Raw genomic sequence first — 16,343 nt, 5'->3', positions numbered from 1 at the left:
TGTGTACACTATTTAAAAGGGCAACAACACCCTGCAGCAGCACAGAACTACGCCAAGAGGAAGAAGAATACCTCTTCCAATGTTCAAGGATAATGGATATCCAAAGAACTGGGTCAGAAGATGCCTACACAAGCAGAATCAGAAAGATATTACACGCCCGACACACTCTTCACACTACCCTACATCAGGAACACGTCAGAGCTCACCATAAGACTTCTACGACCACTGGGCATCAGAGTGGCACACAAGCCCACAGCAACCCGACGACAAGTGTTCACCCAAACTAAAGACCCACACCCTGCCGTGGACAGGACCAATGTCATCTACAAGATCCCCTGCAGAGACTGCGAGAAACACCACATCAGACAAACAGGAAGGAAACTAACAACAAGAGTAGATGAACACAAACTGGCTACAAAAAGACACGACCAACACTCACTCATCTCAGTCCACATGGACAAGGAGTTCCTACTATCTCTGGACAAGGAGAATCACCACTTTGACTGGGACAACGCCAAGACCAAAGATCCTGGGACAGGCGAGACAGAGGCAAGCATGAAAATTCCTGGAAGCGTGGCACTCCACGGAGCAGGCTATTAATAAACACATTGAACTCGACCCCATATACATTCCACTATGAAGGAAAACCAGAAGTGAGGCAATCCATCTCAACTGACCCCAGAGTTTAAAAAACAGGCGGGGAAACACACCAACACTTCATCGGCGGCTGCACTGCGGATGTTACCAAACATGGTAACGAAATGTTTGCGAAACGAGAAACCAGCCTGACAAGCCAACCAACCTCAACTATGCTGATAGTATTAAATGATAGTGACTCACATTCTCCCCAAAATTACCCATTTTATTTTGTCTGGTTCTAGATCTTGCTTTGAAGAAAGGAACAGTAATATTTCCCTTCTGATTGAGTGTAGCTAATAGGAATATAGTTACTCGATTGTAGAATGGTCAGACTTGATCATAGCGAATGCCAGACAGGCCCACTGGACCGGATAGCTTACTTCTCCTGTTTTGTGTTTCTATTAGCAAAGTTTTACAGATCAGAATAAGCATTGCATTATTTTTAAATCATTGTAAAATACAAAAATATTGAATGTTTTTAACTATTGTTAAGGGATAAAAGTAGTGCACTGACCTTGAAATCAAGAAAAGTAATTTTTCAAAATTCTGTTGGGGCAAAGTTAAGCAACTTGCAGGGAGAATGTGGGAAAGAAGCACAAGTTGTTGAAAAGGCACATGAAATAAAACTAAAACTGTTCTAACTTCAATCATTTGAAAGTAAAAATTAAAATGAAGAATTTGATATCACTAAGGCATTAATATCTCTGGATATTAAAGACTAAAACATCCATTTCAATGTAAGATGGTTATTTTAACCATGAGAATTATTTTTCAGTGAAAGCTTTTGTTTCCATTTTTGTTATGACCTAAGAATTCATGAAACTGCTGAGGTCATTCATCAGTAACAGATTATTGTCAGTGTGTAGGTGTAGATTTTAGACGGTTCACATTATTGATGCTCTTCAAGCAAATACTGTAATTAATTACTTCCTTGGAAGACCTTGCCAGAAGCAGACAGGCATTGAAAACCTTAATTCCTTCTGCCTCTCTGCAAATATGCCTAGGTTCACAGAATGTCCCTGAGATTGTCAGAAAGTTTGGATTTAGGTTATGGATGACAGAGGGAATGAGATCAACCATTATCCTGTCTTCCAAAATAAGCCATGCTTTAATTAATTCAATGTGAGCACCTTAACTCTGACAAAGTTCTTTTGAAATTTAGTGTTTTGAATGAAAACATTTTGCTAACATAATGTTCATCATAATTTGTAATGTAAATTGTGAGCACAACACACAGTTTGTTCCATTTCTGTGTCAAAAATGTGCTTGAGGTAGGTTTTGTTTTCTTGAAGTGCTCCAAAAGGAGAGATTTCTTGTTCAATTTTCTTCATTATCAAATATTTATCAGCTATATTCTATCTTGAAGTTACAAAGAAGGTTTTAACTAAATTTTATTCTATTTCTTGATAGATGAATTTTTAAAAACTTTTTCAACTGTGTTGCTTTTTTAAGATTAATCTTGGCATGATAATACAACAGTGCATCAAATCCAATTGGTAATGGTCGTTTAAGTTGCTAAGAATATGGGGGGAATGTCTTAGCTGAATATTTTAGGAATCTAACTCTGCAATCTGTTTGCTAAGATGTATTCATATACGTTTCTTGGTGAAATTGGACTTTCAACTTTGAGAGGGCTTTCCATGGTACGCACAACGCCATAATTTAATTGTTTAAAAAATAATGAAAATGTTAAATTGTTGGAGAGTCTGGAGTCCTATTCTGATGGGATGTTTCTTGAATTGAGTGAATTACTTAATCTTCACATTGCCAGATCAAAAATTGCTCCAAATACCCTAATGTTGCCGATCGTAACAAGAAAATTAAAACAAAATTTTAAAATATAATCTCCAAGCGTTTCATTACTTATAAATAATTGTAAAAGTTGCCCTAATGATAAAAATGTTTTCATAAACATTTAAAAGAAATTCTATTGCTTTTTTTCTTTTAATTTAACTATAAAATAAACAGTGGAGTCATTCGTGTGAAAACATGGAAACAAGAATGCTAGCTTCTCCTTCTTTTCCAAATAATAATGAAACTATAGCTGTACATGTTGTGTCACTTATGAGTTGAATGAAATTTGTTGTTTCAGAGTAAGCTGAAATCAATGTACAGCCAAATCTAAAAATCACTTAAAGTTTAAAATCAACCTGTTATTGGGAAATACATTATATAGTGTGTCATTCTGTATAAAAAGGACACAAATAAACTGACATCAGAAACACCTCAGAAATGTTTTGATTCAAGCATTTTTGATAGCAAATTAATAGGAATTTTGGACAGCTGTTAAAATATTTTTGTATTCTATGCTTTCAACTGCAGAACTGTTGGCCTTTTTAGGAGTTGAGATATTTTTGAGGCAACCAACTTGAGTGGTGATGACGAAGATGTGAATAAAGCCTGGCCCACTAGTGTTAAATGAGCATGTGTGTTGTACGTGTATCTTGCCATTGAGGATTCACCTTTAAGGACTAGATGTGCTGTGTGTACAATGTTGTGACTGCTGTGGGTCTGCCAGCTGCCTTCACAGAATTGAATAGGTTGCTGTAATCCCTGCTTCGTAATTTATTGTGTATTTTTCTGCTTTAAATGAGCGAACCCACGGAGTTGATCAAACTTTTACCAGTGATTGATTATTAGGCCATCATCTTTAATATGACGATTTCCACAGGTGAAATTTGTAAATTTAAAGTCATTTCAATGTAGCTAATTATGCAAGCTGATTGATTATAGGTGGTTACCCTGTGGCACATTTCCCCCCTCCAATATTGCTGAGATTAGTATTGGAATTTCAGACTGGTATAAACCATGCCTAGTTTTTAACTCCCAATTAAAAGAAATACCATTGAGAGGTGAATTACATTTCTATTTAATTATGAATTGAGCAGAGATTGAAAGCAAAAATTTCTAACTCTCTAATGAGAGAAGTGTATTTGTTAATAATGCATAAAGTTGCTAATCACAGTCTTTCATTTTTCATAATTTTTTTGCTCAGTTCATCAGAAAATTACATTGTATAGAAACACCAAATGTGGATCATGTAAATTATAAATATTATTCCCGTTATTTGTTCCTTATTCTTGCCTTGTTTTCTTATCCTGTCTATCTTAAAAGAATGCGCTACACTGGGCGATGATATCTCAGAGGCTTTAGCAGTTCCCAGAGTCTGCTTTTTCAGTGTTATTACACTTTTCCCTGATGTCCCCTCCATTCTATGATAAATTTCCATGGAAGAACTCTTTCATAAAGGCATTTTTGGGGTTAAGTAATTGAAAAATCATATATACGTACCAATTAAATGAAAATAACCTGTTATCTGGTGACTGCTTAAGAGTTAATGCAGGACTTGTGACCTTATTAAATTAAATTTATTCCTTCATTTTTTTATTCTTACCCCTTGAGTAGCCTTCAAAGCTTAACCAAAGCCCCAGTTGTCAGAGTGACTGAGTTACAGAGGTAAACAGTAGTTCACTCTTCTTCTCAGACAAAATGATTGTACGAACAAAGTATTCCAACATGACTTCAAAATCTTAGCCATCTCTTTTTCTTCCATGCTAACAAAAATAAATAGATGACCTCAAGTTTGAGATGGTATGTAGCATTTCATTCCCTTTCATCAAAATCCTGTACTCAAGGATTTGCCTTACTATTAATCACCATTAATATCTTTGTTAATCAAGCATTAGAAGTAGACACAAATGTTGATGACGTGACAAGGGGGGAGGGGTTTAATTCTTCTGTATCATCCAATGTTTTCCACTATTGCTTTTCATCCACATTCAAGGCACCTTCAGTCAATGTGCCCTATAAAAACTTTCAAAGCTTAGAATTTCTATCCAGTCGTTCTCCAAGAGTCCTATATCGATCCTTGTGCATAGTCATTAGTTCAACTTCAAAAATCACAAATTGTACGTAATCAGTCTAGGATTACCTTCAATTTTAAATCAATGACACTTATTAGGAAGAAAGCTTTTACAGGGAAAGAGGGAGTGGTAAAGGGAGGTGAAGGCAAATTACAGTGTTGTATTTAATAAACAGTAGGGATATGGCACATTTTGTTTTTATTAATGTGTCTATTTAGACAGTCATAGCAGCAGAGAAGAATTAGTGAAACAAAGTAAACTAAAACTGAGTCTGGTGAAATTTGTAGATGTCATGAAAAGAAAGAATGGCTGTAGAGGGAAAAAGAAGAGTAACTTAAGACAGAGAGATCTCAAGGGCCAAATGGTTTCAACGCAAGGAGAAATATATGATGAAATTTCAATTATGTTTGTCGTAATTCTTTTTAATTGCCTTCCTTGAATGTAATTGTTCTTGACAAGGCCAGCATTTGTTGTCCATTGCTAATTGTCCTTGAGATGGTGGTCTTGAACTGCAGCAGTCCATCTGGTGTACGTGCACACATAGTTCTGTTTAGAAGCGAGTTCCCAATTTTTAGCCCACCACTAAAGGAATGGTGATATAGCTCTAGGCTTTGATGGATAGTAGGGAGTTCAGTGACAACATGCCACCGAGGTCAAGGGAAGATGGTTAGATTCTTTTCCTGTAGTTGGCGATGGTCTTCGCTAGACACTTGAGGGATGCAAATGTTTGTAATAATCTTCTAAAAAGCTCATCTTGATAACTACTTAAGCTGTTGAATACCTGGTAGGGAATATCTCCATTTTAAGAAGTTAATAAATACAACAGAAGTTCCTAACAAGTGCTCCTGAAGGCTGTATAAAGATTGTTAGCCCTTTTGGACCCTGTTATAATGGTTTTAAAGTTTGACACATGACTGTTAACATCTCTACTCATTCTCCTTTGAGTACTCCTGCTCAAACTCCTTTGAGTGCTGAGCTTCTGGTTCATTAGCAGATTTATGGCATCAGTTTTGTAAAGAACAAATGTACATTCATGAAATAATTATAGAATTCTCTTGAGTTACTAGATGAAGAGGCTATTCTATATCTCTGTCACAACGTAAATGGAAATTGTTGTTGCTTTGTAATTTTTAGGTCAGTAGAAAAGTGCTAAGCTTCTGCTTACGATGGCTGCAGAGTAAGATGCTCCAACCGGAGCTTCTCTCCTCACCCACTCCTTTCCCTTTCTTCTTTTTTCCTTCTTGCTTCAATGTTTCCCACCAACACAACCCTCACCCCAACCCGCACCCCAACTTTTAACGTCTCCAAGTACCCTACCTGGAGGGAATGGAGAGTGGAGTCCAAGGTGAACCCGGAGATGATTCATGACCTCAGTCCAGAGCTGGAGCAGGGCTTGTGAGGGCTGGGTGCCAGAAGCAAATCGTGGCCAGAGTGGGAGTAGAGCGAGTATAGGCCAAGCCCCAGAAGCGAGATACGGACAGATTCCAGAGTGGGAGCGGAGCGGGAGCACAGCGAGCACAGGCCAAGTCCTGGAAGCGAGCCGCAGCTAGAATGGGAGCAGCACGAGCGCGGGCCAAGCTGGGAGCTGAGTCGTGGCCCGTGTTCTGAAGCTTGGTGGGCAGAACTCGATGAACAAGGATTATAACTTGAGTAATTTAAAGATACTTCTTATTCTCATTCTGAACTTTTAAAAACTCTGTATTCCCAAACTTGCCTTTTTTTTTCCACTAATTCAATTCTCTAATAACCCTTAAAAGTATCTGTACCTAGGTATCCTCTACCTAAGATGGCGCTGAGGGGTGACATTATAAACTTTCACTGCACTCATTCGAACACATGTGACAAAGGCTGTTCTATTCTATTCTATTACATTACATTTCTCCTCAAGTTAAAATTACTTTGTTTAGATTTTTGTGGAGATCCATCTAATGACGAGGCAGTTCAATTTCTTCCAAGTAATACTAAAAAGTATTATGCAGACAGAATTTGTTTCATTGCTAATTGCTAATATTAATCTATAGCCACCACAAGGTGGGCACATTTACTTGGTGCAGAATTTACTTGTAACAGAATTTGAGCAATAACCAAATTTGAAATCAGGAGATAGTCCCACCTGCTCCAGAGGTGTACACTAGCATCTCGAAACAGGTTGATTAGAAAATATCCAGAAGCAACTAGATTATTCACCAAACAGAATAAACATTAGGGCTCCCAATTTTAAACAGCTTTGTTTCTGAACCCATTTGCAGTAAATGTGATTGAAAATCCATGAGAGAAATTATGTCTCTATGTTTCCAAATAAGGGAGTATAAATTATTTTCCCCAAAACCAAAAAGTATACCCTATTGACAGTAATATGAATTAATCACATTGATTTAGGATTGCCATTAATTTGCCTGAAATGAACTGAAACAATGTTTCAGTTGTTACCTTATCCCACCCTACTCTTCATATCAACTGTGCTAATTTAGCTGATTGAAGGTACCAGATGGAAAATATTCATTACTAATTGTTCATGCTCCAGGGTAAAGATGACATTCATCATCTGGGGTATTTGGTAGGGTTCTGGGGAATGTAGGTGACTGCTAAAGCCAATTTGTGCTCTGAAGGTTATGCCGCAAATGGAACAGGGGTAACATATAACAAGCTTGTACAAGTTTCTGGGTTGGGATTTTCCTCTGCCTCTGATTCGGCATTTGCTTTTGACAGAGACCACATCAGTTTTTATTTTGTTCCAGCAGATGCAGTGGTCCTGAACAAGCTTCTCCCAGGACACTACGTCAGCGTCAGAACTCCTGATTAAACCATCAGTCTGTCTTAACCGTGTGATCTCCATGAGAGCACACCCCAGACTCAAGTTCTCCACAAAGATTTGTTTTGGTGAAGAAGTGTAGAGCATTCTAGTTACATGAATAGCCCAGTTCAGTTGTGACTGCCTCAACAGATGTGGATGGTGGTATGTCAGCTTGAGTGAGTATCTAAGTGTCTAGTATTTTGTCTGCCATCTCACCCTCAGAAGCTTTTGTAGGTAGTTTGAGAAAGTGGGTGAGCTTGGTATATGACACTGGTACACAATCATATTCAATGTATAGCACAGAATTAGCAGAACTGTTGCAGTACAGACCTGTACTTAATAACAGCTTGGAGTTTGTTCTGAAAATTATCTCGACTCTTGAAGCTTAGAAGTTATCGGTCTGATTTAGATCATATGAAGGATTACTTTATTACTGTTAATGTGCTGGAATATCAGTATCAGCTTATCCATAGACAAACAACATGGCATTAGTTGAAGGAGTGCTGAAGCACATTGCAGTTAAACTATTTAGGATTGATGCATCGCCATTTGCTTTCACAGACACACTTATTCTTGAGACTATTAGGATGATTGGTGTACAAACAGTTCCTCTCACAGCAAATATTAAATATTGATTGACATTAAGTCCAACTCTGCAAAGTCCTTGCTGTAAAGTTGTTTAATGATGCAACTAAAATATGTACTGTTGCACTAGTGATGAATGAGGAAGATATCATTTGCTTTGCCAGTGATGAATTGCATTTTCTGTGTATTAGTTGAAGTTCTGTCATCCATTTTCGGCTCTTCCAGGTCCAAATCAGAGTTTTGTTTTATATAAGTGAGGGTGAAATCAGGTTTTTAATTGATAAAATACTTCTGAAAATGTTTTTTTTATTTCAAAACATTTACTTTATTTAATGCACTTCCAAAATGTAAAAGAAATGGTCATGTTTACAGGTATTTAGTTTCAGTGCAGCTCTTAAAGAATTTTTTCAGGAATTTAATCATTTTAGGAGCAGAAATGTAAAAACAAGGTAAATTTCTGGAGTTCAATTTATTGGAACACTTTTTTTTCATAATGATTTATAACACATTAAACTGTGACAATAGGTGACTTCAAGCTGTTAAATTTTACACAGGTAGTGGTTGTGGCAGTGCTGAAAGTAATAGCTGTTTTGATAAGTATGAAAGTTATCCATCAGAACCAACTGTGTTGTAATCGTATCAGAAAGATGGTTCAGTGAAAATAATCATAAACTTTCAAAAAAGCTTAATAGAATAATGTTAGAATACCATTTGTGAGTATAATCTGATGACTTAAAGAAGTATTACTTCAAAAAACTGAAATGTTGATTGACTTTTAAACCTCTCCAAAATGTTGCTAAATCAGGAGTTACTCATTTTAGAAGTGGCTGATTGAGCATTACGACCTGACAATGTGATGAAAAAGCTGGTAGTTCAAATTTCAGTAAACAATCAGTCTCCGGATCACAACCTTTTGATGCAGTCAGTTACAGGTCAAGAATCTGATTTTTGAAACCGATTGCATGCAACTGCAGTTCCAAGATTTGTTCCTCTATCTGAACCCAAACAAATGATTTTGAAATATAAAATTCACGATTTGATTTATTAAATATAGATCAATCTATTTTGTATTTGGAAATCTGTTTCATTTATACGTGCATTGTGCACTGCTGCTTTTAAGTGACGAAGGATTTGTGCCTGGATTTTTTTATTCATTCATGAGATGTGGGTTGCGCTGGTTGGGCCAGCATTTATTACCCATCACTAATTGCCCAGAAAAGTGTCAACCACATTGCAGTGGGTCTGGAGTCGTATCTAGGCCAGATCAGGTAAGGACAGCAGATTCCTTTCATAAAGGAGATTAGTGAACTAGACTGGCTTTCCCTCAATAACCAGCAATGGTTTTGTGGTCATCATTAAATATCTAGAATTAAGAATCCATTGAATTCAAATCCCGGTTTTAAACCCAGGTCATCAGAACATCACCAGCGTCTCTGCATTAATCCTCTAGCGATAATATCACTAGGTGATTGTCTGCTCTTTACCATCAGTAATATCCCATTTAGTTATGAGATACATTCAAGTGTCCCAACATAAATTAAATTTCAAATGAACTATTCGCATTTCCCAATGCAGTAACAGATCAATCTCTCCCCACTTTACTCCACATTTAAGCATTTTTCCCTTTGTCTTTGCAAATGGTGCAAAAAGAACAGCCTTGACCTTCGATCTGGAATAAACAATTAAGCCTATCCTAACTCCTATTTCTTTTGTTCTTTAACATTTTTTTAAAAATTCTGATATATAATTATCTGTTTACCTGAAATGGCCAACCCCTTACATTGAGATCCCGCTGTGGAGGTGCTGGTTGTGGACTGGGTTGGGCAAGGTCAGATGTCACACGACACTGGCTTATACTCCAACAGGTTTATTTGAAATCACAAGCTTTCCGAATGCTGTTCCTGTCACTCACTTCACCTGACAAAGGAACAGCACTGTGAAAACTTGTGATTTCAAATAAACTTATTGGAATATAATCTGGTGTCATGTGACTTCTGACCTCGAGACTCTGAGTTAAGGACTCTCCTGCCAAGGAAAATAACCTCTTAGGGTGTACCCTGTCAATTTATTTCTAATCAACCTGTTCAGACACGCTACAGCACACTTCCTGACAGTTGGGACTTGAACCCAGACCTTCTGGCCAAGAGGTAGTGACATTGCCATTGAGCACAAAAGAGCCCCATCTACCTTGTCCACCTACCAAAATGGGACAGAATTGAATACAGAAATGGGTCATTAAGCTGTTGCCTCCGTCAATCTTTCGTCACATAAATCCATGACTGTAACCCTCCAATCTCTTCCCCTCAAATGCTCATATAGCTTCCCCTTAAAAGTATCTAAACTAGGTATTTCACCTATTCCTCATAGTACAACATGCCACATTCTTACCACTCTATAGGTAAAATAAGTTTCTCCTGAATTCTGGTTTGGATTTTTTAGTGCCCATCTTATATCCAGATCTTCTGGATATGTTCGCTGTCCCAAGTGGAAATATTCTCTGTCCATCTGTTTTATTTGAATCTAAAGTTTTCATAATTTTTAAAGACCTATATTAGATCAGCCACCAGCTGTCTTTTTCTCAAAAGAGACGGTCTGTCGATCCTTTCCTGATATTTATGCCCATGTGTTTCTGGTATCATTCTTGTAAATCTTCGCTGCTCATTCCCCTGTGCTTGTATATGCCTTTTATAAAATGCAAGCAGTTCAAAAAATTGGCAAGTAAAGTTCACTGCCCATTCTGCAGGTTTATTAATGTCCTTGATTAAACTGTTGCAAGTCTCTTTTGTATTGACTATTCCTTCACTCTCCCTCAAAACTTGATGTCAGCCACAAGTTTAAAAACAAGTCTTTATTTCCAAAGTTCAGATCACTTGGGATTGGCTACAAAACAAACTTCATATTTAACAGGATTACCAGTAACCTAAATGGCATGTTAAAATATTCTGATATTATAGTGTCTGTGACTTCCAATATGTGGATGTTACATAGCGAAAACATGGGCAAATGGCAATCGAGTCCTCTCTTTTCATGTTGAATACATATTATGTACTGAGCGAGTTCGTCATCAACTCCGTAATCACATTTTCCTTGTTGGGAGAAAGAAGAACCAGAAGTAAAATATTTGTACTTTGAATGTATATCTATAGTAAGCAAAGACTTGTTTGTAATATTACAGAGGTCAGTTTGGCATCACTCACTAAGAGAGTAGAAGCAACTTTAGATGCTTGTGGTTGATCATTTTAGGTGCATCTAAATAACACATGTGTCTTTCCTTTTCTTGTCCTTTCCATATTTGTATTCCCTTAAAATTTGTGTTCAATAGTTGCAAGCATAATTCACACATGTAATATATAGCTAATGCATTCCGGGAGCCCACTGATGAAAAACGGAGATTATCAGTGGATTAAGTGATTTTCTTAGGGTGTTAGGAAACTTGATCAAAATATGGGGAGTATAAATGGAAATCAAATGTCTTATTAAGAAAATTACAATGTGAATTGAGTCTGTATTTATTTTGAGAAACACTAAAAGTGAAGTCAATATTGCAATTTCAATTAAATGCAAGTGCCTAGCTCCCTAATCCATTTTCAACATCTCTAGGAACTTACCCTCAGCTGAATTGCCCAGTCGCAGAGCAACTGGTCTCTACCAAGATCGTGACATAGATTGTTGATTTATGTTTTAGATAACTTGTGTCATAAACTTCTTTTTTTCTTTTCAAGCAATGAAGAACTTACAAAATTTTTGATAAAGCTGAAGAAGCACTGTGGTCACTTAAAGTTAACAGTTCAGAATGTGGCTAACCAATTATCAACCAATTCAGAACTGGTATGTTTCAGAGGAAATGTTCCATTCTCCTTTACCACGGTACAATCTACATTATTTTGATATCTCAGAAAACTGAACAACTCTATATTGCCAACTAAATATACCTTTTTCAATACGTTGACTAATGTTAAAATACCTAAAACTTCTTAATTTTTTAGGAAAGAGTGCTAACAAGGTTAATATTGTTCCACTATACCAAGATTTTTTCATCCAATTCTTAATCCTCTTCTTCTGAAGATGGAAGGCAACTCAAGCTAATTTGTAGCCCATGAACATCAGCAGTGTGTGGTTCCTGGCAAAAGGATCATGTTCAGGCTGGTTGGATATTCCACCTTGGTTATTCCATAGCTGAACCCCATTCTCATCTTTTTCCATCGTCTATCTGTGCACAAGTTATTGTCAAGATCACTGAGTGGATCTTCTGAATTTCTCTTCCCCACCACCGCGCCCCCAACCCCGCACCCACCCCCCCAAACAACCACCCATCTGGGTTGAGTTCTTGAAAATGTACAGAAATTAACTTATTACTCATTTGGCATCTCAATAATGGGCTAGCTGGTTAGCCCATGTGGCTGGATAGTTAATATGTGGATCAGATTGGTGCCAAGGGTCCTTTAGCTTCTGCCACTTGCCTCTGAACCGGGAGGACCACATTCAAGTCCCACCTGCTCCACAGCTGAGTCATAACGCCTCTGAACAGATTAGTTAGAAAGAGTCTGGGATTCAATCAATGTTCTGGCTGAGGTAAATTCAGGACCTGCTTCCTTGTCCTACGAGTTGGAAAAACCATCACGTTTTGCCATGGTTGTTGACCAAAACCTGAAGACTTGCATTTGGTCCAAAAATTAGAGATCTTGATAATTACATAAAGATATTATGGCAGAACTGGGCAACTTGTAACAATATATAGAAATTTACACAAAAAGTAACTAGCGAGTCTGTTGCAAAATAGCTAGTGTTAAATGTTTCTCTGAGGAAAACTTTCATTTTGTTGGTATGATATCAGATTTCTTGGCACTCAACTTGAAGAACATGCCAAAGCTTTGATACATTTTCCCCTGGTTATTTTGTACCAATAACTTCAGTTTGCATCTATGTTTATCTACCTGTTTTCAGAGAGTACTGGATGTGGACCCTGACCAAAAGTCTGCTTTGGCCTGTAATGACCTGGTTAAATGTATTCAGGATCTGGATAAAGAAGTGCAAAGGTTGAGAAATCTTCTGCTGAAGGTAAAGGAACATGATAAGGCATTTGTGCAGTTTTAAATCAATAGATTTTAACAGTGCTTATAAAACATTTTTTTAAGTAGAATTTTCCCTACGTCCTTGTAAAAGACTATAGATCAGATATAATGTGAATAACACTTGAGTGGTGACAGAGATGTGAGGGTAGAGAGGTCAAGGCTGTATGTTAACACTACATCAGTCATTTAGGAACTAACAACATATTGACAGGCATTTGGCAGAAAGTGTCACTTGAAAGTAATTGACTGTTGGAGTGGGAATAAATTCAGAGATGCAGCAAATGGAGTATTAGTGTCAGCAGAGAATCTGTTACTGAATGAAGCCATGTGGAGGTCTAGTAATTAATGTGAAAAAAAACCTGACAAAGAGTTAATATTTACCTTTAATATATAACGTTGCATGTGAAAACATCCTGGCATTTAAAGGGGCCATTTCTATGAAATATTTTACGTAAAATTTATAAATTACTTGCTTGAAAACTTGTTTTTCTTCATTCATTCATGGGGTGAAGGCATCACTGACCACGCAGCATTTATTGCCCATCCCTCATTGCCCAGCGGGCAGTTAAGAGTCAAATTGCTGTGGGTCTGGATTCACACGTAGGCCACTCTCGGTAAGAATGGCAATTAACTTCCCTAAAGGACATTAGTGAACCAGATGGGTTTTTCCTGACAATCGACAAAGGATTCGTGGTCATCAGTAGATTCTTAATTCCAGATTTTTTTTTAAATTGAGTTCAAGTTCCACCATCTGCTGTGGTGGGACTCAAACCCAGGGCCCCAGAATGTTATCTGGGTCTCTGGATTAACAGATCAATGACAATACCCCTAGGCCATCACCTCCCCATCAACTCTTGAAAAGTCTTTTAATTTATCCATACAGGCATTTTTGTTTAATTGTAATATCATGCTTCCATTACAGTACTCAAAAAGACAACTCAAGTTGGCAAACCTAGTTGAGTAGAACTTAAGATCACCTGTATAAATTAGAAAATATCAGCCATGCACTGCAGTTGTCACATCTGCTGTTTAAAATTAGCCATCTAACGGGGTTGAGCAGTGCAGGACAATACATTGTGAGGGAATATTTTTGCTGGTTGTTAAGTATATAATCAAGATCCATCAGTAATTAGAAACAAACATAGAAATTGTTGTGAAGGCTCAGCAAGTCTGGCAGTTTCTGTGAAGAGGAATCAGAGTTAATGTTTCAGATCCAGTGATCCTTCCTCAGAACTGAGGAAGTTCCCCAGTTCTGAGGAAGGATCACTGGACCCGAAACAATAACTCTGATTTCTCTTCACAGAAACTGCCAACCTGCTGAGCTATTACAGCAAGTTCTATTTTTGTTTCTGACTTCCAGCATCAATAGTTCTTTCACTTTCCATCAAGAATCATCCTGATCAGCCTTCATTGTACTAGTAAAGCTAATGAGTCAGATGGAAGATAGTAAATATTAAAAATGTTTGAAATGATCCAAGGCTCAACCATGGATTGCCCTATTCTCTCCTTTCACTTCTGAAAATAATGGGGACACTTGGGATTTTTAAATCAGATATTGGAGATCACTAAAGCACTCAGCATATCACCTGGGCAATGGAACTGGAAGCTGCTATCAGGAATCCTGAGCCATACGCAAGCACATTCACTGGCTTACCAATAGGAATCTACTGGGAAGAATAAATATCAATGTTTTAGTCAAGTCAAGAGCATGGCATTTCAGGTGCTCCAAATTTAAGGTTGCTGTTCTATTAGTGATTGTGAAAATATCATTTGGCTACATGGTTTCAACATATCTCACACTTCCATACTTAAACTGAAGTGAGCACTCCTTTCCTGATATTGGTTGTATGAAGATCTTCCTCCTTTCCAGTGGATAAATCTTTTGAAGTGGTCATTCTGATTATAAATTGTTGAAGTTACATTTTCTAAGCTGGATGTCTGTCATCTTCAGGCATACCTCTGAAGAAGCACCACATCACTTTCAACAGTTGAACAGGAATTTGCTGCAGAGTAACTCTCTTGAAGCTTTACCACTTCCTAACCTTCTTTACACCATATGAGTTACAAACTATCAACATGAGTTAATAAACACACCTTCACAATCTTTATAGCGTTGACTGTGGTTCACTGAAAATTTTCATTCTTTTAAGCTTAAAATCAGTAATTTAGTTCTTCTGTTAAAAGCTAGGAGTTGTCATCATTTTGGTTTTGGATGGTGGCTGCTGATTGAATTTAAAATTAATTTTAATCCCAAAATCAAATTAGTTCAATTATTTAAATTGTAAATAGACTTTCTGCATCAAAATAAATTTGAAAAAAAGCAATGTGTAAATTTGTACAATGGTATTTCACAGTCCCTGAACTGAGAACAGACACAGAGTAAAGGTCCAAATGGATTCCAGACCAGGATCGTTTGGGGGTTTTGAGTGAAATTTCTTCTTGTATATATGGAGTTCCCTTCTTTCAAAGCAACAAGGCTGAAGTGGCAATCTGTGATATTGCCACCTCTTTGGAAAATCCAGCCCAAAGTTTCATCCTCTTGCTTTGTCTCTATTTTATTGTCTGGTGCTACCACTGCGCAAAATGGAATTAATCTAGAATAGGTTTAGCAGCTCAAATCTGGGCATTCAGGAGACACTCTAGGTCATCTTCAGGTGCAGAATTGTATTCCACCAGAATCTGTAATTTCATAGCCTACCATATCCCTGACTCTACCATTCCTATTTAATCAAGACGTATCCCTGATGCATGCCAGGAGCAATGTTTTCTCAAAATTCTCTTTGCTGTGAACAGCTTGTTTGCTGCATTGTCCCTTTTAGATTGCTGTGTAGCTATGTGTGCACACATTGTCTTAAGGAAAATAGTCATTAATAGGGCCTGTTTGTTTCGTGTGAAGCACATTTCACATTGTTGTGTGACAACAGATCTATGCAGCCCAGAGGCATTCGTCAGAAGCACCCAAAAATGAGACTCCAATCTGGTGATACTGCATGCTTATTGACAGATCTAAGTGATCCCATAATCAACAAATGGGAGTGACCCATAATCAGCAGATCAGATCAAAGTTCTCCCACCATCATATTCAAATGTGGATGGTGGTGAATGATTAAATGACCAATATTGGGAGCAGGTTTTATGAACATCCAGATCCTCGAAGGCAGAGAGACCAGCACGAAAGTTTAAAAAAAACAGGCTGAAATATTTCCCAGCCCTGTCAGCGATACTGGAAAAAAAACAAAAATACAACAGCTAACATGAACATAAGTCAGTTGCCTCAAGCTGCACGTGGTAAAGGCCAAATGATTTATTTTTAGTGAATTTGCTTGAGGGATAAATATGGGCTAGAATCAGGAATAAACTTCTCTCTGCATCTTTAAAACATTGTCTTAG

General features: G+C 37.4%; 1 protein-coding gene across 2 annotated transcripts in view; it reads left to right on the top strand.

Moving 5' to 3' along the window:
- The window catches only part of asz1 (ankyrin repeat, SAM and basic leucine zipper domain containing 1), a 142,546-nt gene that overhangs the window by 120,842 nt on the left and 5,361 nt on the right, over positions 1 to 16,343 (top strand). For both annotated transcript variants that reach the window (XM_048549306.2, XM_048549305.2), the window contains exons 11-12: positions 11,604 to 11,709; positions 12,826 to 12,939. In XM_048549306.2, coding sequence (XP_048405263.1) covers positions 11,604 to 11,709; positions 12,826 to 12,939 — 220 coding nt within the window. The remainder of the gene's footprint in view (positions 1 to 11,603; positions 11,710 to 12,825; positions 12,940 to 16,343) is intronic.

The sequence above is a fragment of the Stegostoma tigrinum genome, chromosome 18, assembly GCF_030684315.1.
Source record: "Stegostoma tigrinum isolate sSteTig4 chromosome 18, sSteTig4.hap1, whole genome shotgun sequence".
NCBI lineage: Eukaryota > Metazoa > Chordata > Chondrichthyes > Orectolobiformes > Stegostomatidae > Stegostoma > Stegostoma tigrinum.
This window is presented reverse-complemented; position numbering and strand designations above follow the sequence as displayed.